The sequence below is a fragment of the Zingiber officinale genome, chromosome 8B (genome assembly GCF_018446385.1).
Source record: "Zingiber officinale cultivar Zhangliang chromosome 8B, Zo_v1.1, whole genome shotgun sequence".
Classification (NCBI taxonomy): Eukaryota; Viridiplantae; Streptophyta; class Magnoliopsida; order Zingiberales; family Zingiberaceae; genus Zingiber; species Zingiber officinale.
Window position 1 is genome coordinate 8,762,207 of NC_056001.1, and position 23,019 is coordinate 8,785,225.

Consider the following 23,019-nt stretch of genomic DNA (forward strand, 5'->3'; position numbering starts at 1 on the left):
GGTAATTAAGATGCATGATACGATCTTCCCCGGTTTGAATTGGACATGGCCGGTACTTATATTATATATATAATGCTACGACTTGTTCTTGTGAATGACAACTTGAACACATTCATACACGATTACGTGATCATTATTCACTTTAATTGGTTCAAAATTAACTAATATCCATAGCTTACGTACGTCTGTGATAACAAAACAAGGAAAAAATCCGCCATGAAACAACTATATAAACACGCTAATTGTCCCCCTCTCTATCAAACTTAATTCTCCATAGAACTTCTTCTCCATCGGCATCGATCGACCAAAGCAGCTGCATATTAATTAAAAATGTCGTCATCGATCGGAAAATGTGATACCGTCGTCTCGCTTCCACCGGGATTCCGGTTCCACCCGACTGACGAGGAGCTCATCCTCCACTACCTCAAGAACCAGGCCGCCGGCCTCCCCTGTCCGGTCCGGATCGCCGCCGAGATCGACATATACAAGTTGGACCCATGGGACCTACCCGGTGAGTACTCTGATCATTGTTTCGTGGATGGTGCTTATGAGTGATTACATATATATGTATGAGTGCAGAGAAGGCGGTTTACGGGGACCGGGAGTGGTATTTCTTCAGCCCGCTGGACCGAAAGTACCCGAACGGCGTCCGGCCGAACCGGGCTGGGTTGTCGGGGTACTGGAAGGCGACCGGGACTGACCGGGCGGTGTTGACGAGCCAAGGGAAGGTCAAGATCGGGGTGAAGAAGACGCTGGTGTTCTACAAGGGCAAGAACCCGAAGGGGGCGAAGACGGAGTGGATCATGCAAGAGTATCGACTTGCTAACGACGACGAAGACGACGACGACGACGATTCATTAATTGGAAGACCCAAGAACAATTTTGGACCATTTAATTCTTCCATGAGGGTGCGTATTTGTCTTGCCATAATTAATTATTATATATGCGGTCTCAAATACGTGAATTAAAATTTTCAAGTTGATTCAGTTAGATGACTGGGTTCTTTGCCGGATCTACAAGAAGAGCAGCCAGCAGTTTTCAGTAGCCGATACGGAGAGATCAGGAGACTCGGTGACATCGCGTATGTTCAGATGTTCGCCGGAGATTCCCGGAGCGGCGGACTCGGCTGGCTTTCCTGCAGTCTTGCACCGAGATTTCGACGACGACGGCAACGTCGTCGTCCCTGCTAATTGGTTGGCGGAGGATTCGGCTAGCTCGAAGCGGAGGAGGGCGTCAAATAATGGTGGGTTTATTCATGAAGGGATCAGTGAGGGTTCCAGGAGATCGACGGTCGGTAATCAGTTGGATGCCATGTGCCAGTCTGCGTTGATGCAGCAGTTGATGATGAATCTGGCAGTGAGCTTGGGCTTGCACTGAATTAACTCTGTGGCCCTGTCCTGCATCAAATCTCCAATATTTTAGGATCTCACTTGCAAAGAGAAATATTAAATTACAGTGAGAAATAATTTGGGTTTAGATGTTAGGTTTTTTTTACGTCGACCACTCCGTAACTTGTTCATTATTTTAGTTGGGGGTGTATTTTATTTAAATTATCATATATAATTTTGATTATATGATTATTGAATAATCATATAATTTAAATTATAGAAATAAAACATAATCAGATGTCATGTGGTTATAATAAAAATTTATCTAAATAATTTAATAAATAACTTAATTTAATATTTTACTATATTATCTTTAGTTATAAAATTAATCATATATATTATTATTATTTAAATTCTACGTTTTTTTATATGTTTTATTATTTTTTCTTTTTCACATTTTTTTTATGTTTTTTTATTTTTTTTTACATTTTTTACCTTTTTTACCTTTTTTAATTTTTTTACATTTTTTATTTTTTAATATTTTATGCTTTTCCTTTTTTTATTTATTATTATTTTTTTATATTTTTTCTAATTTTTATTTCTTACTTTTTTTCCCCTTTTTATTTGTTTATTTAATGTTTTTTTAATGCTTTTGTATGTTTTACGTTTTATTATTACTTTTTTATTGTTTTTATTTTTTTATTTTTTTTAAAAAAAATTACAATTTTCTATTATCGGAGGATATTTTTGATAAAAAAATTCATCAATTTCAGAATTAAAAAAATTTAGTTTACTGATTTGTATACCTTTTTTTTGTTGTATGTCCATTAAGAACTTTAAATGGATAATCAAATTAAAATCAGTAATTTTATTTCATCGCCTCCCATTATTGCTCCTTAAGCCATCCCCGTTAATTAGTCTGAACTTAAATATATGTTATTTCTTTTTTAAAAAGATATAATATTTTATTTTATTAACATATATTTATATTCATTTTAAGATTATTTATAAATTTCAATGTCTACCTATTATTTATGAGTCCGTCCACTTATTATTTATGAGTCAGTTGGCCCAAACCAATATACGCATGCTCGAATGATTTTCTCTTTTTTTTTTAAAAAAAATTACTTATTAACAAAGAATGGACTAAGGGCATCCATTTTAGGACGTTAAATGAATATTAAAATACCTATTTAACATACTTATTTATTATGAGTGGACATGAGAGAGCAAAGAGGATGGATCATTCTTCATCAATAAAAATGATAGCTCTATATGTAAAATAAATGAGAGATATCACTCTCCACCAATGATAAAGAATGACTCATCTTCTAATCCACATTTTACAGATTAGATGATCCGCGCTCATGAGAGAGAGGGGGAGACATTTAAATGCATTTATGCCTTTGAACGTCCCTCTCTCATATTTTCTTTTTTTTTCTTAATTTTTTTTAACTGTAAAAAATTTATATTATTTTTTAAAAATAGTAAATTTTTTTAGAAGTACTATTATTATTAAAAGAATAATATTTTAAATATTTTAAAATATATTTATTTAATATTATATAATTTTAAGATTAATTGAATAATAGATGATGAAACTTATAAATAATGAATGTTAATAAATATATAATAATAAACTCTATATTTTTTTATGAGAGGATAAATAACATGTATATTCACGTTCAATGATGAATGCTATAAATGCATATTGATATTAACACCAATGTGATGCAGTGTTAATGCTATCACACCATTGAACACTGAAGTTCAATGAAACATGAGTGGATTAAAAAAATTAGAAAATATCATATGCGCACCAGATGAGATTTGAGAAGAATTTGTAAAGTTATATATTCCGCAAGAATATTAGGTTGTTCATAAGGTTTTTTCATTTTTGTAATAGTAATATTAAGTCTCCGGCTCACAGAATGTAATTTTTTTTATATATTCACCTGTAATACTTCGATGCTTCTTGTTTGACCCTCTATTAAGAAATTAGAAAATTCAATATAGATTATGACCTAAATTAAATTGATCCTTGTATTTTTTATTAAAAAATAAAATTAATAAATAAAATTAAATTAGTGATGTATTTTTTTATGAGATTAAAATAAAAAAAATTATACAGCTAGTTAACAACTAGTAAATCTATATAACAGCTGGTTAATAATTATATTAATAAAAAAATTAAATTTTCATCTATAAATACTCATCATCTTGTTACTTGTACAACTTATTTCAATCATACAAATAACTAAATTTCTCTAAATAAATATATTAATTTAATATGCATATAACATATGTACCCCACAATAATGAGTATTGATGTTAAAATGAATATGAGAAAATGAAGATGTTAATAGATATATGTGACATGTGAATCTCATATTTTTTTATGAGATAGTGGGTGTTTATAGGGTATCCATATTGGATGCATTAATGAGGTGTTACAGTACTCCCTTGGTGTAAAAATCAATATGAAGGGGTGTTATAACATCCTTTCTCTTAAACACATTCAATGTGGTAAAAAGGTAATTCGCTTGCCCCCAGCGTCCCTGCCAACCTGTACTCTTGAACGCATTCAAGATAGCATGGGTGGGCGGTGGCCCACCCCACATGAGTATATTTGTTTTTTGTTAAATTTTATTTATTTAAAAATATATAAATTGGGTAAATAAATAATTATTTATTTAAAATTATTATTATTATTATTTTAAATAATAATGGTTTAAATTGGATAAATAAAATTGAAATTTAATTTATTTAATGTAAAATAACGATAAAGATAAATGAGTAGGTAATGAGACCCACAAATAATGAATTTATTTGTTAAAACGAATATAAGAGAATGAATGTGTTAATATAATAAATGTGCGGCATGTGAAACCCACACTTTTTTTAATGAGATCATCCACATTGCCATTAACACGCATTAATGACAATATGTTATATTTTTTTAAAAAATTTATTTGTAGCCATTAACACATTCAATTCTTTGAATCGTTAATGCTACAGTAATATAAAAGCATTACATGTTGCCGTTAATGCTTGAAGCATTAACGACATTGCAGAAACCCTTAGAACCAATGTGGATGCTCTATATCATTAAGTATTATAACAACCATATATTAATTTAATATGAATCCTTTCTTTTCCTCTAAATGAGACTTGCAACTGAAAGATACTAAATTTCTACCATCGTAAGTACTTCCTGATTTATTCTGATGATCAGTGGAAAACTTTTATAGGATCGAATTGATCATCCCAGATTCAATATTACTCAATCTGATTAATCATTTTTTTTTAATATGGATCCTCTTTTAGTGAGAAGTCGTTCAAGTCATTTGGATAAGCCTCTGCGAACGCCTTTTAATTTTTTGTAGTGATTGATAAGAAATTTTTGTAAGATCATTTTAAAATTAATCGGATCATTGAATTGTATATTTAGATAATAATAATAATAATAATTTAAAAATGATAGGGGCAGAATGATATTTTTTTAACTATTAGAGGTTGAACGAAAACTTTGATAAAAATTTAGGGGTCAAGTTAAATTCCCCCCCGAGACCAATCCGTTGCCGGATAACTAGATAAGGAATATGGCGGCTGCGGTGGGACCGCAATGTGAAGTGGAGGCTTCCAAGCAACAAGAGGTGGAGGCGGGGTGCGAAGTTTGCGTGCGGTCTGCAGATCCCAACAAGCGTAAACACAATCGCACTTCCACGCGGCTCTGCCCTCTGCCGATGTGTTTTTGTCGTCGACTTCAGCCTCCCTTCCGCCCGGTTGATGACCTCGGCATGATTTCAGCAGTCATCGCTTCGAAGGAAGATATGCTAGGTGATTCTTTCCCTGTAATTCTGTCCGTCGCTTCTTTAAATGCAATCTGGGTTTGCCTTTAGCTTTACTTTACTGAAAAGAAGAGACAAGTACATTTTAGCTGTTGAGTTTCCACTTCGGATGAACGTTCATGTTCATTTGTTTTCAATTTCTGCATTTTGGTTTAGAACTTGCTGGGTCTTTAAATTTATTTTACTTCACTTTCCAAACGATTGTTTTCTTACTAAATCCTTCTTGTTTCTTTTTATCTTGTTAAATTGACGCGTGAACTCACTATATGTTTGTTTTCTTGATTTTCATTTAACGATGCATTGAACCCCTAATGTGCGTTAAGGATTTTAATTCGGGTTTTCTTATTTTCTTGACTTGTCTTTACCGTTCCTATTTTACTAATGCAGGCTGCTTGGTAACCAAGTTGAAGCTGTGAAATCATAATGGGTCTTGGAGGGACATCTCGAGGTGCTTCACTATGCATCGTTATTCTGCTATTTGTTGCTCCTCATTGCTTTACTCATACGTTGGAGGCCAACCTGTCTGCCCTGCTGACGATTGATGCTTCACCTCAATCCGGTCATATAATTCCTGAGACTCTATTTGGTATCTTTTTTGAGGTCTGTAACTTCTTTTGAGCATACATTTATCTCTCTGTTTGCTGACACCACATATTAGGAAAGGCTCTTGAGAGTTAGGGCATGTCCAACTCTTGAGATTTTTATCCACTGTTTATGCTTATCCTCTACTCTGTTGTCTTTTGGTTACAGATAACAAATAAACATGAATGCACTACTTTCAAATTATGGTGCTAATTCTGCATATTAGTTGAAATAGTTTCACACTCAGTTCTAAGATGTAGGTGAATTTGAGGATCTCTGTTGTTCTTGTCAATTCAATTCAATTGTTCCAGCTATTTGTGCTTTCTCGTCTCTATATAAGGTCCATATCTTGTAGTGTAAAAGACACAACACACACATCCAAAAAGAAAAAGAAAATTCCTTTCATTCCAGATTTTCATTGCTAAGCTCACTCAACCTTGATGTATATTTAAGAAAATTTGTTTTTAGCAATATTCATCTACTTAAGCATAAGTCAATTTTTAAGCTATGTAAGAAATTCCTGCTGGTCTATGTTACTTTCTTTGTAGTCTCTAAGCTAAGAAGTTCCTACATGGTTTATAGTTTATAAGCTACGTCACTTAATGAAACAGTAGCTAGTCTATTCTATTATCTATTAGCAATTACATGTATATTTATTAAATTTTACTTGAACTCAGGAAATCAATCATGCTGGAGCTGGTGGGATATGGGCAGAGCTTGTGAATAATAGAGGCAAGTTAAATACTCAAATCCTGAAATCTCTGAAGAAAAGTTTCTGGGAAAGTTATAGGAATGAACTAATGTTCAATCAAAGCTTTGGGAAATGATTCAATTAAACAAATCTTAATTATTCATCATTTATGAATCATCTCAGGGTTTGAAGCTGGAGGTCCCAACACGCCTTCAAACATTGATCCGTGGGCCATCATTGGAAATGAATCTTCCATTTATGTATCTACTGATCGAACATCTTGTTTCAGTCGTAATGAGGTGGCACTAAAGATGAAGGTATTCTGCGGTGATGGAGAATCTGTTGCCTGTCCAGATGGTGTGGGCATATATAATCCTGGGTTTTGGGGCATGGTATGCATTTTGGATTTGCTAAACTCATTGTTCCCTTTTGAATTAACAAGAAATTATATGATCTGCATTTTACAGAATCTGAAATAGCCTTTTAGTAGGAGACATAAGACAATTCTTTATTTTTGCAGAGTATTCAATTTTCTTTTGTAAAATTTCTTTTCATCTTCTCTCCCATTTTTACCAATACTCCATTCCATAATGGCCTTATTTTGGGATAAATACTTCTTTTTGAAACATATATATATATGGTCAACGTGGTTCTGTTAGAATCCCCTTCACATGAATGCATGGAAGTACATGCTATCTACATCCTTCATCTTAATTCACCGAAATACATGATATCTATATGCATAGTCTTATCACTGTAGGTAGTGAAGCCCCAGGGTTTTTTAGGCCCTTCACTCTAACTATTTAACTAGACAGTAATTTCCAAAAAAACTGATAAATTTCTTATGGCTAACATTTCTTCCCACTGTTTTCTTATTGGCATTCTTCAGAATATTGAAGAAAAGAAGACATATAATCTTATATTGTATGTAAAATCACTTGACATGATCAATATAACTGTTTCACTTACAAGCTCAGATGGATTGCGCAAACTGGCTTCTGCCAATATTATGTGAGCATCTATATAGTCTTGAGCATTTGCTATAGTCCTTGAATCTTCAGATACTCTACATTAAAGTCGAATCCATTTTTATGATTGTTTCTGGTAGAGCTGATGCTACAGATGTGTCAAACTGGACAAGAGTAGAACTACAGTTGGAAGCTATGGCAACAGACAGAAATGCAAGGCTTCAATTGACTACTATGAAAAAAGGAATTATTTGGTTTGATCAAATTTCGCTTATGCCATTAGACACTTATAAGGTATGCTATGTTTAAAAGATTCTGAGTTCACTTTTTCTAAAGAGGAAGGAAATTTAATTAAGAGAAACACATACAGATAAAGAAGAAAAAACAAAAAGGAACATTCTATAGCCATCAGCACAATTGAGTTTCATAAATTGGAGCTTAATGATTTGGTTAATACTCAAAGCCCAAGAGTAGTTAAGCAAGTAATAAGCATACAATAATTTTAAAAATTAGCTAAACATGAGATATTCGTAGTGTCTTACACTGAAGTTCTCATTTGGATTGTTTATGGCCTTAAAATTGGAACCTTTCTATTACACAGGGACATGGCTTCCGTAAGGAACTGATATCCATGATTGAAGATCTGAAACCCCAGTTCATTAGGTTTCCAGGTATGAAATTGCTTTCATCGTAATTTTGAAAGTTTATATGTGGGTTTATGTTTTCTGTTTATAAACAGTAAGTGTTGCGATCTAAACAATCGAATCATTAAATCAAAGGGAATTTCACGAAAATCTAAAATAGTTATTGTTGCAAATTTATGCTTTCAGATTTGAATGGAGATATTAGGCTGAGAATATGGAAAATATACAAGTATTCGTGGAAGATGTGGGTTTGCAGTAGGAAACAAGGACATTATGATTTTCGACTTTTCTACTTCACTGTTAAAAGAAAAATGCATTTGATATCGTAGACAAGTGACTAATTATAATCACATAAACTTTCTCTCAAACAAATGTAGATAGGATTATGTGTAAAAAGTTGTAAAGGCATGCTCAGTCAAGCACTATGTAGATGTTAGATACTTGTAAAACTAACCTGATTTATGGGTCAATTGTTAGGGGTAATGAAACATCCTCCAAAAAGTTAAAAGAGGAGATGAGAATGTTGAGATAAATGTGTAGTTCTAAGAGAGGTAAAATAAAATATTATTATTTATGAGCGATGAGATATAGCATCAATACTACCAAGTTGAAATAAAATAGATTAATGTTAAAGAAATTGTTCAAGACAGCCGATAAATTTTATTAAGAATATCAACATAAGGTGAAAGTGGAAAATACCACCTGCCTTTCTGAACCTTTTTTAAATTGCTTACACACCTAGACACTTGACTTGAATAGTGGGAACTACCCCAATGCTCTAGTGTGAACATGAACAAGAATTCTCTTATAAAAATGAACTGTATACAGCAGCTGATCATTTTATAGACTAGTTCCTTTCCTAACAACCTATGATTGATGATGAGTAAAGAGATATGATTATCCACTTGGTTCCCATGGAAATTAAAGTTATAGAAAAAATGTAATGTGCATGCAAAGGGGAAAAAATTGTATTCTAGACATATAAAATACTTGTGTTTCCTCATTAGTAAATGTGATCATGATACAATAGGGAGAAAATGGAACTTTCAAAGTTGAGCACATCAAATTCCTCTACTTACAGCCCTTTTCTGTCGGTCACAATTTACAAGGTGTTTATTATGACATCTTAACAACTTTTTTTTTGTTATGGTTTTCCTTTTTTACATTTTTTTTCTAGATGGTCTGTAAAAAATTCTCTCACTATCAAATGACTTGTAAGTTGAATGTTAAAATCATTAACTCCATATTTTCTCTTGTTTGGCACCCTATTATCTTGGAAAGAAAATCATCCAAGAATCTAAGGTGTGCTTGTCCTTCATGAGCTAGGTCATTTATAAGTTCCCACGAGAAGTTTATATGGTCAAATCCTCTTGCCGGATTAAAAATACTAGTAGTTGTTGGATATTTGGAAGGTTTTATCGTATTAGCATTTGTTTTTTAGCCCTTGATATATGGTTATTCTGGCAATGCTAATTTTTGTACCAAATGCTTGATTTGAGATTTTCAGAAGGGGTAAATTTTTTTTTATTAGTTAATTTGTTCTCAATTTTGTCACTCTATTTTTCACAATCTGGAGTTTATTAATATAGTATTAGCTACAACAATAACTTAGTTCCTTTTTCGATTTTTATAATATTTATCATTATGGCTAACTATATGTTTTATGTCTCATAATTTTTAGTTTTTGGACTTATCTGTATCTTCATTGTTATAGGAGGTTGCTTCGTTGAAGGCGAATGGCTAAGGAATGCATTTCGGTGGAGAGAAACTATTGGGCCATGGGAAGAGAGACCTGGGCACTTTGGTGATGTTTGGATGTACTGGACTGATGATGGACTAGGATACCTTGAGTTTCTTCAGGTTTGATTTGGAAGCTTTTTAGTTCAAAGTTGGAACTTGGAAGTTCCAGTATAAAGGAAAGAAATTCCATAATTCACCTAAGGTTCTTATCTTATTATCTTGATGGTCTATTGCAGCTTGCTGAGGACATTGGTGCAGCCCCCATTTGGGTATTCAATAATGGTATTTTCATCTGCATAGTAAATCAATTGCTTAAATACAGAAAATTTGACACTTTTCTTTGTGCTCTTTTAATTCAGGAATTAGCCACCAGGATCAAGTGGATACTACCAACATTTTTCCTTTTGTACAGGCATGATTTGAACAGATATCTTTATAGTCTTACATGCAATTTATCTTGAAATTTATAACATGCTTTTGTTTTCATTCTGTTACTATATCCAACCATTAAACATTTAATTTATTGGCATATTACATGCGATTGCACGAATATATGCAGTCTAAATGTGAGGATACTATATACCTTCCGTGAATGTATTTTCTTCTTAAAATTAAAATCATATGTAAAATTTATTCACAATTTAAAATATGTAAAATTCATTGACAATTGAAAATCATATGTAAATTTATCTTCTGGAAATCACTTACACCTTTGTTTAATTCAGGATGTTTTAGACAGTATTGAGTTTGCTAGGGGAAGCCCTGATTCAAAATGGGGCTCCCTTCGTGCTGAGATGGGACATCCAGAACCTTTTCAACTAGAATATGTTGCTGTTGGAAATGAGGACTGCTGGAAGAAAAATTATAAAGGTAGAGGATATATGGGAGAAAAATTATTCAGAGCAATGCCAATGCATTATCTTAATACTAGACTTATTTCATGAGATAATAGTCAAGTTAGGAGTTCACAAAGGCACAACTGGTACAAAACTTGCCATTATAAACAACCATTCTTTTGCTTCATTATTTGTGCTGTTTTAGGTTTCTGTGGGTTAAACTGATGATTTATGCACAAATAATTAATTACAAGAGTTTGATTGTGAGCTTGTGTCAATCCACGGATTTATTTGGAGTCCATACTGGCGAAATATACACATGTTACTTGCAGTCTCATAGATCTTAGAATTTATATCATTGATGTAACAATGTGTTTTCCTTTGTATCATTGAAGTTACTCTATATGAGAGATGTCAATGCTTGTCATCATATTTATGAAGCTTCAGAATTACATCAAATTGAGATCCAAACAAGTACTTCTTTGGAGATTGCATTGAGGCAATTATTTCCTTCTTAACATCTCATTAGGTACTAAGATCAACTGAATCAAACCATATTCACAGGATCAGTTCTTGCAATGCATAGCAACTTTTTCCCCTCATATTCTCCATTCAATGTGCATAATTACATGAATTGGGTTAGTTTATCTTGACTAGTTTTTATGGGTGTTGATATTGCAGTTTAACAAATCAATTTCTGCTGGCCATGTTTGACATCCTTCAAAAATCCAACCATCAAAGGAGACCAATTCTGTTGCCCATCAACTAAATGGTGTTGAATGAAACATTGTGATTTGTGATAGCCTTTGGTCTTCCTTTACCTCAGAAAAGGAATAATTGATATCTGTTGCATGCACAATTTCTCAATCATGCTTCTTGCTTGATTCTCATTTGTAATTGAAATTTTAACTACCATCCAAAGTATTAAAATGACTTGGAAATTTAGACATGTAGCATAAGCAAGAAAAATTTAAAGTCGGGGTGATGATTATGGAATTCTCCTTGGACAGGAAATTACCTGAAGTTCTACTATGCCATAAAAGCTGCCTACCCAGATATTAAGATTATATCAAATTGTGATGGTTCATCTAGTCCATTGGATCATCCTGCTGATTTTTATGATTTCCATGTAAGTTATGCTCTTCACATCTTCATTTATTTTTTGTTTCATAGGTATCACAATCATACTAAATTATCAAGCTTTTATATTGTTACTAAAGTTGGCATTTCTTTCATAGGTTTATACCTCAGCTAGCAGTCTGTTTATGATGAATAATCAATTTGACCGCACATCACGGATTGGTCCTAAGGTGTGTTAGCTTAAACTTCAAAAAAAAATTGTGTGTCTTTTGTTCTATAACTCTGGACTTGTAAAAGCCCTATATGATCCTCTTTTTTTTTTTGTGTGTAATAATCACAGGCTTTTGTTAGTGAGTATGCTGTGACTGGATCAGATGCTGGGAATGGTAGCTTGTTAGCATCACTAGGAGAGGCTGCATTCCTTATTGGAGTAGAAAGAAATAGGTAATGTTGTCATCATCATCGTTATCTGTTTAAGTTCTTTCATTTATGTTTCTAAATAGCAACTTTCTGCAAGGGATATTCAGTCATTCAAGTTGGATTGGCCAATATTTTGCCCCAATTCCAACTGAACTGATTTTTTTTTTCACGTAAAAAATGAGTTATTGAAAAAAAAAAGATGTATGATCTTGTCTCAGTTCTATTTTCTTTTTCCCCCAAGGTTTTTTCTTGAATAAAATCTGGGTGTAGCTTTTAGATATTTTAATTCTATATTTGATTTTTTTTTTAAGTTTAATTTTAAGTTTCTTGATAAAAATGTGGAGATTTAGAATAAAATGCAGGATCTTGTTTCAGGGATTTTTTTTTCCTTGAAAATTGTCTTCTTCAAACTTGGTCTCTCTTTTAAATATTTTATTCTTTATTTGATTTTGCGTGCAGAATTTTTAATTGCTTAAACCAAAGCTTGGTTAGGTTGGGCGATACAGGGTTGATTCAAGTATTTATTGTTTCTTCAAATTTTATAGATATTTCGTTTTTAAAGTTGTATGCATGTTACCTTTTTTTTTTAAAAAAAAAAACAAAACTCAGGGGCAGGTTAGATATTCTAGGTATTTTAATTGAAAAGCAATATCTCAAATTCCCTTAAATAAATTTTGAGATGTGCCTAATCTGACTCCAATAAGAACTCTGTTTTTCTCCCTCTCTTCTTGTTTTTTTTTGGGTTATGGTCGGTTTTCTATGCAAACCTAATCAGATCTCTTTTTTGGACCATCAAGCTCAATGCAATTAACTTTATGAAGATTGAAGACTATGATCAAGTTATTGGATAAGAATATGAGACCATTTTGTTACTCCTTGGTGGATCAGACATTTAATGTCCTATCTTAAAATGTGCATAATGTGCAGTGCCAATAGGACGGACCTTACTGATAAAAAGTGAAGGGTTGGGGATTAGTTCTGGCATTATAGTTCATCTATGTAAATAACTTCATTCATGAATATGAATCTTAAGTGTATTCAAAATTTTTAACATGTTACAATGTTTAATGGTCAGATCTCATTGTTTTTTGGGGTTTTTTTTTATAATAGTGTTATAACTTTTTTTCTCTTTATCTGATAATGCTGTTCCTGTTGGTGCAAAATCCCTCAGGTCAAGGTTGACCTGGTTAACCAAGCTGAGTCTTGGTTTGGGTTTAGATGTTTGACAATAAGATATTGATCGAAGAAGAGTCAAGTAGGTCAAGGTTGACCGGATACTTGACTAGGAAGTCCTAGTGAGTGAAGCTAGGCAGAAGGAAATCCTAGTGAGTGAAGCTAGGCAGAAGGAAATCCTAGTGAGTGAAGCCAGGTGAAAGTCCTAGTGAGTGAAGCTAGGCAGAAGGAAGTCCTAGTGAGTGAAGCTAGGCAGAAGGAAATCCTAGTGAGTGAAGCTAGGTGAAAGTCCTGGTGAGTGAAGCCAGGTGAAAGTCCTAGTGAGTGAAGCTAGGCAGATGGAAAACCCTAGTGAGTGAAGCTAGGTGAACGTCCTGGTGAGTGAAGCCAGGCAAGGAAGGAAATCCAGATGGATCAAGGATGATCGGACATCTGGTGTTGGGAAGTCCAAGTAGGTCAAAGGATTGACTGGATACTTGGCAAGGAAGGAAGTCCAGATGGGTCAAGGTTGACCAGACATCTGGTGGAAGTCCAAGTAGGTCAATGGAGTGACCGGATACTTGGCACGACGAGTAAAAGTCCAAGTAGGTCAATGGAGTGACCGGATACTTGGCACGACGAGTAAAAGTCCAAGTGGGTCAAAGGAATTGACCGGACACTGTGGGAGTCCTAGCAGTCGAGGGTGACCGGATGCGAGGCATGATGTACCAACAGTCAAGGTTGACGGATGTTGGTTAGGAGGTTTGGGACTTGGTTTGGGCAAAACCAAGTCGGATCGATCCGTGGATCGATCAGCCGTGGATCGATCGGTGGATCGATCCGATTCTTTCAGTAGAAGCTTGGATCGATCCGTGGATCGATCGAGGTCCGATCATCACCCGTCGATCGGCGATGCTGCTTCGCGCGATAAGCGCCGGATCGATCCGTGGATCGATCGAGCAGCCTGGCGCTCCGGATCGATCCGTGGATCGATCGAGCTCTCCGATCGATTCGGAACATTCGAATCGATCGGATCCGACCGCTGGCGCGGGTTTAAAGCCGCAGGCGAGCGTGGTCTTCGGCAATCTTTTCACAAGCTCTTCTCGATTCATTCCAGCTCCTCCACGGCTCTCACAAGCGCGTGATCGCCAGTTCTTGAAGGTTCTTGGAGGCTTTCCGTCAAGAGGCGGATATTGCAAGAGGAAGAAGTTAGGGTTAGGGTTTTTACCGCATCTTGTAAGCTTTTGCTTAACTTGTATTTCCCTTTCTTCTTCTTGTATTGAGAGTGTTGTAGGGCTTCTCCGCCTTTGGTAGTTACCATAAAGGAGTGTTATTCATAGTGGAGGGTGTGTGCGTTGGTGTGGATCCTTGGATTAGTCACCTCTTGTGAGGTGGATACCAAGTAAAATCCTAGTGTTAGCGTTTTGTGTTTGTTTCCGTATTTTCCGCTGCACATCCAAGAAGAAACAAGCAACGGCAAGCAACAAAGCGCACCGAGCGAACGCGACGAGCTATTCACCCCTCAGCTACTTTTGGTCCTAACAAGTGGTAGATCGAGACCGCTCTTCACCGTAATCATCGCCGGAAGGGTCAAGCATAAATAAGAAAAGCTAGAGGGTGAAGAAGTTGGAGCAAAATTTTCAAGTTCAAGACTTTATCAAGCTCAACTTCAAGATGCAATTCCAAGATGGGCTTGGATTTGACACAAGGGTGGCTCCACCATACACTTCTACGAGTTTCGATTCTTGGAAATCAAGAATCGAAAATTTTCTTATGATGGAGATAGAGCAATGGTTTGCTCTAATGGAAGGCTTCAAGGATCCAAGAAATTCAAAGGGCAAAGTTCTAAAGAAAAGCAAATGGAGCCCGGAGCTAGTCCAAAGGTGCGAGGCCAATAACAAAGTGACCAAGCTTTTGGTCAATCTATTGCCAAGCACCATCCTTTGCAAAATTGGAGAATTTGAAGATGCAAAGGATTTATGGAGCAAATTGGCCAAGCTTCATGAAGAGATCCCCTCCACTGTACCGAATCAAGAAGTATCTAAAGAGGGTGACTCTTTGGAGCAAGACCAAGAGGAGGACTCCGAGGTTGAGAGATGCTCAACCTCCGAAGAAGAGGAAATCCAAGAAGCTTCATCCTCAAGGGAATGCAACGAAGGGAACAAGGAGGGAGCATACTCCTTGTTTCATATTCAAGATGATGAAGCCTCCACCTCTAGGATTGAGGGGGAGCAATCCTTGGTGACACCGGATCAAGAAGAAGGAGAAGCTTCTACATCCGGGTCAAGAGAAAAAGAGGAGGAAGAAGCTTCTACCTCCACAAGTCAAGAAAAATCAAATGGAGAAGCTTCTACATCCAAAACAAGTGCCACCCCTACAAGCAAAGGTATAAATATTTCAATTAATAATAAAAATCATATAATATGTTTTGAGTGTAGGGAAAGTGGGCACTACAAGAGCAAGTGTCCTAAATTGGCCAAGAAGAAGGGCCAAGTGGCACAAAAGGGCAAGGTGAAGCCCAAGGAGACCATCCCCGGAACAAAGAAGAGCAAGGAGCACATTGTGTGCTTTTTGTGCCAACAAAAGGGACATTACCGTAGTCAATGTCCCAAGGGGAAGAAGATGATCAAGGCTCAAGGAGGCACCAGTCAAGGGGGAGCCTCCAAGGTAAAGAAGAAGGTATCTTTTATTGAGCCTACTCCTTTACATTATGGTAAAAAGCATGCTAGGTCAAATTTATATCATTTCAATGCTATTTACCATGAACATAGGAAGCATGATAGCATTAAGGAAAAACATGTAGCTCTTCATGCTAAAACTACCACTCTTAGGGCTAGGAATGTAGGTAAAAGTCTAGGCAATAACTCTAAGGATTGTAGCTACAAGCCTAGAAACAAAAATGCTCATGAACTAAATGGAAAAACAAAAACTAAGGACTTAGTGATGGAAAATCAAGTCTTGAGGTCAAGACTTGATAAAATGGAAAAGACCCTAAAAAGGATGGAAAATATCCTATTAGGGCAAAAAGAGCATAACCTAGGTTTAGGGGTACAAAAGCCATCCAATGGCCATAGAGGTTTGGGATACAAACCAAAGGCTAAGAAGGATGTGCCCTCTTACCATAGAGTTCCATATAGTTATGGAACAAACCCTAGGTCTAGTGGTCAAGCCAAAACTAGGGAAGTCATCCCTAAGAGTATTTTTGCAATAAATGTGACTAAGGCTTCTAAGAAGTCTAAGAAAGTCACAAACAAGGTCACAAGGGAGGCTATCCCTAGAGTTGACCTAGAAAGTGTGACCAAGGCCTCCAAGAAGCCAAACAAGGTCACTAGGAAAGTATCTAGGGAAGTTATCCCTAGTGAATACCTAGAGCATCCAAGGAGCATCAATAGGTGTTGGGTTCCTAGGAGCATCTTCTCTACCCCATAGATGGGTTAGAGAGTGTCAACTCCGATTAGAAGGGTAGTTAACCCAACTTTGAGGAAATTGACACTCAAGGAGCATTTTCAAGGTTTTTGTTAACCTTTGAAAATGAAATGGAATTATTATTTACTCCTTGAAAGAGTAAAATGTGCCTAATGGTGGAAAAATTGATTTTAATCTTAAATGGCACATATTGGGAAATTCATAAGAACTACCAAGTTGGGATTTTGGTATGTTCTTAGTAAATTTAAGGCAATCCGGGCCTTAATTTAAAAGTGCTACTCTTGTGGAAAAATGAAATATGCCAACATTTGAGGATATGCTTACTTTTGACTGGCATAAATTAATCAAGGGAATTAGAAATGCCAATTTAAGCTTTGGCATTTTCTTAAAGCACTTTAGGGCAAATCTAGGTTTAAGTTGTACGTTTAGCTAAGGTTTTAAGGATACTTAGATAGTTAATCTAGGTATATTTTATTTATGCTAAATCTTGCCATGATTGTTTGCCCATCATATGTCATGACATCATGTCTATTTTTGCATTCATGACTTATCATGAAAAATACAAAAATACCATGTCATGCCATACATACATCATGTAGCTATAGGATATCTTTCTTTTGAAAGTTATTTTATTTTGATGTATGCCATAACATTATCATGCATTAAGTTTAATTCCTTGTAATTAAGGACAAATGGCATTTAACAACACTTATTAACAAGTGACATCCTTGGTGGATGTCTAATATATATCTAAAATGCCTAGATAGATATGCATGATCCCTAGATTAGGGCAAAACCAAAATCTACATCTCACAAGACCTATAAGATGACTTGTATGTGTTTTAGTGCACATTAGATACAAGTGAGATGTTAGGATGATGAACAAAACTCAAGATGTTGATTGAGTGCATTCTTTTGAGTTTTAGGTTCATCAAAACACATAGTTATGTGTTTTCCCATCATTGGGAAAGCTAATGTACAAGTCATGTGCATTAAGCCCAAGGAATATGGTGGGATATTGGTTTTGAAAATGTTTTCAAAATGATTTTGGAAAACCTTGGTGAAAGCTATCTTTTGATAGTAATCACCATTGAATAGTTAGACACAAACTTGAAGAAAACACTAAAGTTTTTGGAAGTTTTCAAGTTTGTGTCAATCTTTGAAAATATGATGTATTTTCATAGAAAACTATTTTTCCTGGATAGTATATGCCCTAACTAATGTCTACACGAAATTTCATAATTTTTGGATTTTTGTAGAATTTTCTAGGGGTTTCTGAAGTTGACTGAAATGGAATTTCAGCAACTATCAGAGCTCCGATCGATCCATGGATCGATTGGAGTTCCTGAATCGATCCATGGATCGATTGGAGTTCCTGGATCGATCAGTCGATCGATCCAGGGTAGTCTGAATCGATCCGTGGATCGATTCAGAAGGCATTTCCTGCGACCAGAAGCTCGCTGGATCGATCAGCCGGTCGATCCAGGTAGTTTGAATCGATCAGTGGATCGATTCAGCCAGGTTCAATCGATTGGAACCCAACTCCAATCGATCCAAGTTGCTGATTTTGGCTGGGAAAGCCTGATTTCAGCACTTTGAACCTATTTTAGTCAATGTAACCTTTCCAAACCCCTAAATATACATTTGTATACATAAGGAGGGTGTTTTCATGTGAAAACAAGGATGGATTGGTTAAGGAAGGCTAAGTTGAAGTTTAGGTTGAGGTTTGTTTCAAATTTTGAATATTTGAACCTCAAAACTTCTACAATTGGGTTTCCTAAAGGTTTAGGGATTCCAAGTCATTGTTGGTGCAATGACAGAAGTTACCACCATGTCTTTAGGGGGAGGTACTCTTTAAAGACATGAAAAATTATTTTTCATGAACCTTGGAAGGTGGTTTACCTTCTGTTTAAAATATGCTCAAGGTTGAGCATGGGTTGAACTTGAATGAGGAGTGTATATCCTCATTGTTCAGTGATTTCATTGGATAATGCTCAAGGATGGGCATTTGCCTACATTGGGGGAGAATGTAGGGGTAAGAATAATGAAGGGTATGGGACCTTCAGTATTGAGTTGATCACAATGAGTGAAATTGTGATCACGATGAGCAACTCTTCAGGGGGAGAGTCTTCAACAAATGGAGTTGTTGAAGTGTGTCCAAAGACGGGTTGATGTGTTTTATTAGTAGGGGGTTGATGTGTGCCAATAGGGGGAGAATGAAAGGAAGTAAGTTAGGTTTCATTACCTAGAGGAGTTTGCCCTCTTGGGGAGAATGAAAAGCTTAACTTATGTTCATTACCTAGTGGCGTGAAGAAGAAGGCTATAGGATTAGCCTAACTTACATGTGGGATTGTAAGTGTTATTGTGGTATTGTCAAACATCAAAAGGGGAGATTGTTGGTGCAAAACTCCGTCGAGTTGACCTGGTTAACCAAGGTGAGTCTTGGTTTGGGTTTAGATGTGACAATAAGATATCGATCGAAGAAGAGTCAAGTAGGTCAAGGTCGGATGCTTGACTAGGAAGTCCTAGTGGTGAAGCTAGGCCGAAGGAAATCCTAGTGAGTGAAGCTAGGTGGAAACCTGGTGAGTGAAGCCGGTGAAAGTCCTAGTGGGTGAAGCTAGGAAGAAGGAAGTCCTAGTGGTGAAGCTAGGCGGAAGGAAATCCTAGTGAGTGAAGCTGGGTGAAAGTCCCGTGAGTGAAGCCGGTGAAAGTCCTAGTGAGTGAAGCTAGGCGGATGGAAAACCCTAGTGAGTGAAGCTAGGTGAGCGTCGGTGAGTGAAGCCAGGCAAGGAAGGAAATCCAGATGGATCGAGGATGATCGGACATCCGGTGTTGGGAAGTCCAGTAGGTAAGGATTGATTGGATACTTGGCAAGGAAGGAAGTCCGGATGGGTCGAGGTTGACCGGACATGTGGAAGTCCAAGTAGGTCGATGGGTGACCGGATACTGCACGACGAGTAAAAGTCCAAGTAGGTCAATGGGTGACCGGATAGCTGGCACGAGGAGTAAAAGTCAAGTGGGTCAAAGGATTGACCGGACACTTGGTAGGGAGTCCTAGCAGTCGGGTGACCGGATGCGAGGCATGATGTACCAACAGTCAAGGTTGACCGGATGTTGGTTAGGAGGTTTGAGACTTGGTTTTGGGCAAAACCAAGTCTTGGATCGATCCGTGGATCGATCCGGTGAGGATCGATCGTGGATCGATCCATTCTTCCGTGAAGCTTCGGATCGATCCGTGGATCGATCCGAGGTCGATCGATCGGCCGATCGATCGGGACGATGCTTCGCGCGATAAGCGCCGGATCGATCCGTGGATCGATCGAGCCGTCGAATTCAGAAGCTCGGATCGATCCGTGGATCGATCAAGCCTCCGATCGATTCGAACATTCGAATCGATCGGGATCCGACCGCTGGCGTTTAAAGGCGAGCGTGGTCTTCGGCAATCTTTTCACAAGCTCTTCTCAGATTCATTCTCCTCCACGACTCTCTACAAGCACGTGATCGCCAGTTCTTGAAGGTTCTTGGAGGCTTTCCAAGTCAAGAGGCGGATCTATTGCAAGAGGAAGAAGTTAGGGTTAGGGTTTTTACTGCACATCTTGTAAGCTTTTGCTTAACTTGTATTTCCCTTTCTTCTTCTTGTATTGAGAGTGTTGTAGGGCTTCTCCGCCTTTGGTAGTTACCATAAAGGAGTGTTATTCATAGTGGAGGGTGTGTGCGTTGGTGTGGATCCTTGGATTAGTCACCTCTTGTGAGGTGGATACCAAGTAAAATCCTAGTGTTAGCGTTTTGTGTTTGTTTCTGTATTTTCCGCTGCACATCCAAGAAGAAACAAGCAACGCCAAGCAACAAAGCGCACCGAGCGAACGCGACGAGCTATTCACCCCCCCCCCTCTAGCTACTTTTGGTCCTAACAATTCCGTTGAGCTGAGACTATCTCAAGTGGTCTGCCATGTACAGATCAATCTGAATGCAAGTAAAACCTGAATATACTGGATTTTTTATATCTCGATGGAATGCAGATATTGGATTAGATATTTCTTTACATGAATGTTGAGTAGTGATTACTAACATCACAATTTTATTTTTTTTTCAAATGCAGCGATGTTGTATCTATGGCAAGTTATGCTCCTCTTTTTGTCAATACCAATGATCGCAGGTAATGACAATGCTCCTCTTTTTTGTCATAACGATTACTAAGTTCTGAAGGTCTTTCATTCTAAAATCAATTATAATAATTCACTTATTACACGTGTATATTATGATTAATAGATGGAATGATAATCTTTTCAAATGCATGATACTACAAATGCTGATCCCAAGTCTGGACTCATGTAAAATTATTTGTATGGACATAGATTTAGCTTATTTTGCTTAAGATTCAATTGTCTCTACCTTTTTATTATTGAGGAAATAACCAGACATAAGGCGCAATGTTGCAAAATGATCCATCCTGAACTTCTTATGGCTAAAATTACTAATCTGTGAAGTATATAATCTTAATGGCCATTCCAAATAAATAAAAAAATTTGAATTGCATCAATATCAATATTTCCAGTATATTTTTTGAGGAAATAATTTGGAGGATGTAAACACAGAAGAATCCACATCTTTCCAGATTTCCCTTGTCACCTTATTCAAGTTCACATATTACTGCAACTATGTGATTGTACTAATCATTCAATCTATGACTCGTTTTATCTCTTTTAAACTCATCTTATGTGCATTTTTCAGGTGGAACCCAGATGCTATCGTCTTCAATTCCTGGCAGCAATATGGAACTCCTAGCTATTGGATGCAACATTTCTTCAGGGAATCAAGCGGTGCAACTTTTCACCCTTCAACAATTCAAGCCAACTTCTCTGGTTCGTTGGTAGCATCTACTATCACTTGGAAAGACCCAACAAACAACCAGAATTATTTGAGAATAAAGGTGGGAACAATAGTTAAAATGTTAACTTTAGCACATATACAAATCCTCACTATGCAGTATGGATAGTGTGCCTGAATTTGTTGCATAAAAATTTCAACTTAAATCGAGGCAAAGATGGGTGGTATTTAAAAAAGTCTTGATAAATTCTCAGTCCCTGTATGATTATTGTTAAAGGAAAAGGTAAGTTTGATAGATCTCCTTGCAGGTCATCAACTTTGGGAAGGTTAGTGTGAGTTTGAAAATCTCCATTAATGGACTAGAAGCTGCCATTAACTCATTTGGATCAGCAACCATACTCACATCTGATAATTTGATGGATGAGAATTCCTTTGCATATCCAAACAAGGTAAATTTTTGGTATTGACGGGAAGCTATGTTTTCTCATCTTAGGAAAGCTCAAAGTGCAGAACTGCAACATTTTTGAGTTCCTAGTTCAGAAATTTAATGAATACTATGGTTGAACTGAATTTTGATTTATTAATCTTCGGTGTCCTGTGTTTTTGTTTCATCTTCTGTTTGTAGGTGGTGCCAGTGTCAAGCGTATTACCTAATGCAGGGAGAGCGATGGATGTCGTGATTGCTCCACAGTCCTTGACTGCATTTGATCTTCCATTAACTTCTGCTAAATTGAGATCTGCAATTTGAGGATTTGAGATTAGACGAGAAGTGGTGGTGAAGTATATCAAATGTGAGAATGATTGAATGACAATAAATCGTCTATATGACGCGAAGTAATATTTGATGTTGTATTGGATAGGGTGTCCTTTGGCTGGCTCTCTTTATTTCACATAAAATATCTTTTGGGGGGCTTTGTTTTGTGCAAAGTGTTTTTTTAATATTTTAAAACTTTTTAAATATATAGTCATTTGATGAAACAAATTAATTGATTGATAAAATTCTAGTTGATGAAACAAATTAATTGATTGATAAAAAAAATATATAGTCATTATTGAAGGACAATAAATTTGTAGTTGAAGTAAAAAAAAAAAAGTAATTATGCTTATTCCGTCTTTAGATTATGTAAAAGAAGATAAATTATAAGATTAATTTATAGTTGATTATCAGATTATGTAAAAGAAGATAAATTATAAGATTAATTTATAGTTGATTATCAAATAATTTGCCGTTGATATAAAATGATAGTTGATGAAATAAATTAATTGATCGGTAAAACATATATATATAGCCATTATTGAAGGAAAATAGATTTGTAAGTTCTATATATTCACTAATAAATCTCCTTTCTATACTTCATTTTTTATGAAGTATTTCTTTTCTTATCCATGGTTTGTCAATATTCAGATAGACTAGACTATTTGGATCAAGAGGATTGATTAGATCAATTAAATTGATCATTTACCTACAGGTTGT

General features: G+C 36.0%; 2 protein-coding genes across 3 annotated transcripts; both read left to right on the forward strand.

Moving 5' to 3' along the window:
• The first annotated feature begins 283 nt into the window (after positions 1 to 283).
• LOC122015212 (NAC transcription factor 29-like) lies at positions 284 to 1,580 on the forward strand. The gene is made up of 3 exons (XM_042571978.1): positions 284 to 511; positions 580 to 908; positions 988 to 1,580. Exons 1-3 carry the CDS (start codon positions 331 to 333, stop codon positions 1,375 to 1,377), a joined length of 900 nt encoding a protein of 299 aa, XP_042427912.1. The 5' UTR covers positions 284 to 330; the 3' UTR covers positions 1,378 to 1,580.
• Positions 1,581 to 4,946: 3,366 nt separating this feature from the next.
• Positions 4,947 to 22,458, forward strand: LOC122015211 (alpha-L-arabinofuranosidase 1-like). 2 transcript variants are annotated; one of them, XM_042571976.1, is made up of 18 exons: positions 4,947 to 5,168; positions 5,567 to 5,779; positions 6,439 to 6,493; positions 6,636 to 6,844; positions 7,342 to 7,463; positions 7,561 to 7,714; positions 8,022 to 8,091; positions 9,779 to 9,924; positions 10,041 to 10,086; positions 10,164 to 10,216; positions 10,530 to 10,674; positions 11,651 to 11,769; positions 11,879 to 11,950; positions 12,061 to 12,164; positions 20,818 to 20,874; positions 21,450 to 21,648; positions 21,854 to 21,994; positions 22,171 to 22,458. In XM_042571976.1, the coding sequence occupies exons 2-18, from the start codon at positions 5,603 to 5,605 to the stop codon at positions 22,291 to 22,293; spliced, it is 1,992 nt and encodes a 663-aa protein (XP_042427910.1). In that variant the 5' UTR covers positions 4,947 to 5,168; positions 5,567 to 5,602; the 3' UTR covers positions 22,294 to 22,458. The 2 variants fall into 2 exon arrangements, with proteins under 2 accessions (XP_042427910.1, XP_042427911.1); XM_042571977.1 differs by lacking the exon at positions 4,947 to 5,168 and adding an exon at positions 5,247 to 5,270.
• The last annotated feature ends 561 nt before the right edge of the window (positions 22,459 to 23,019 follow it).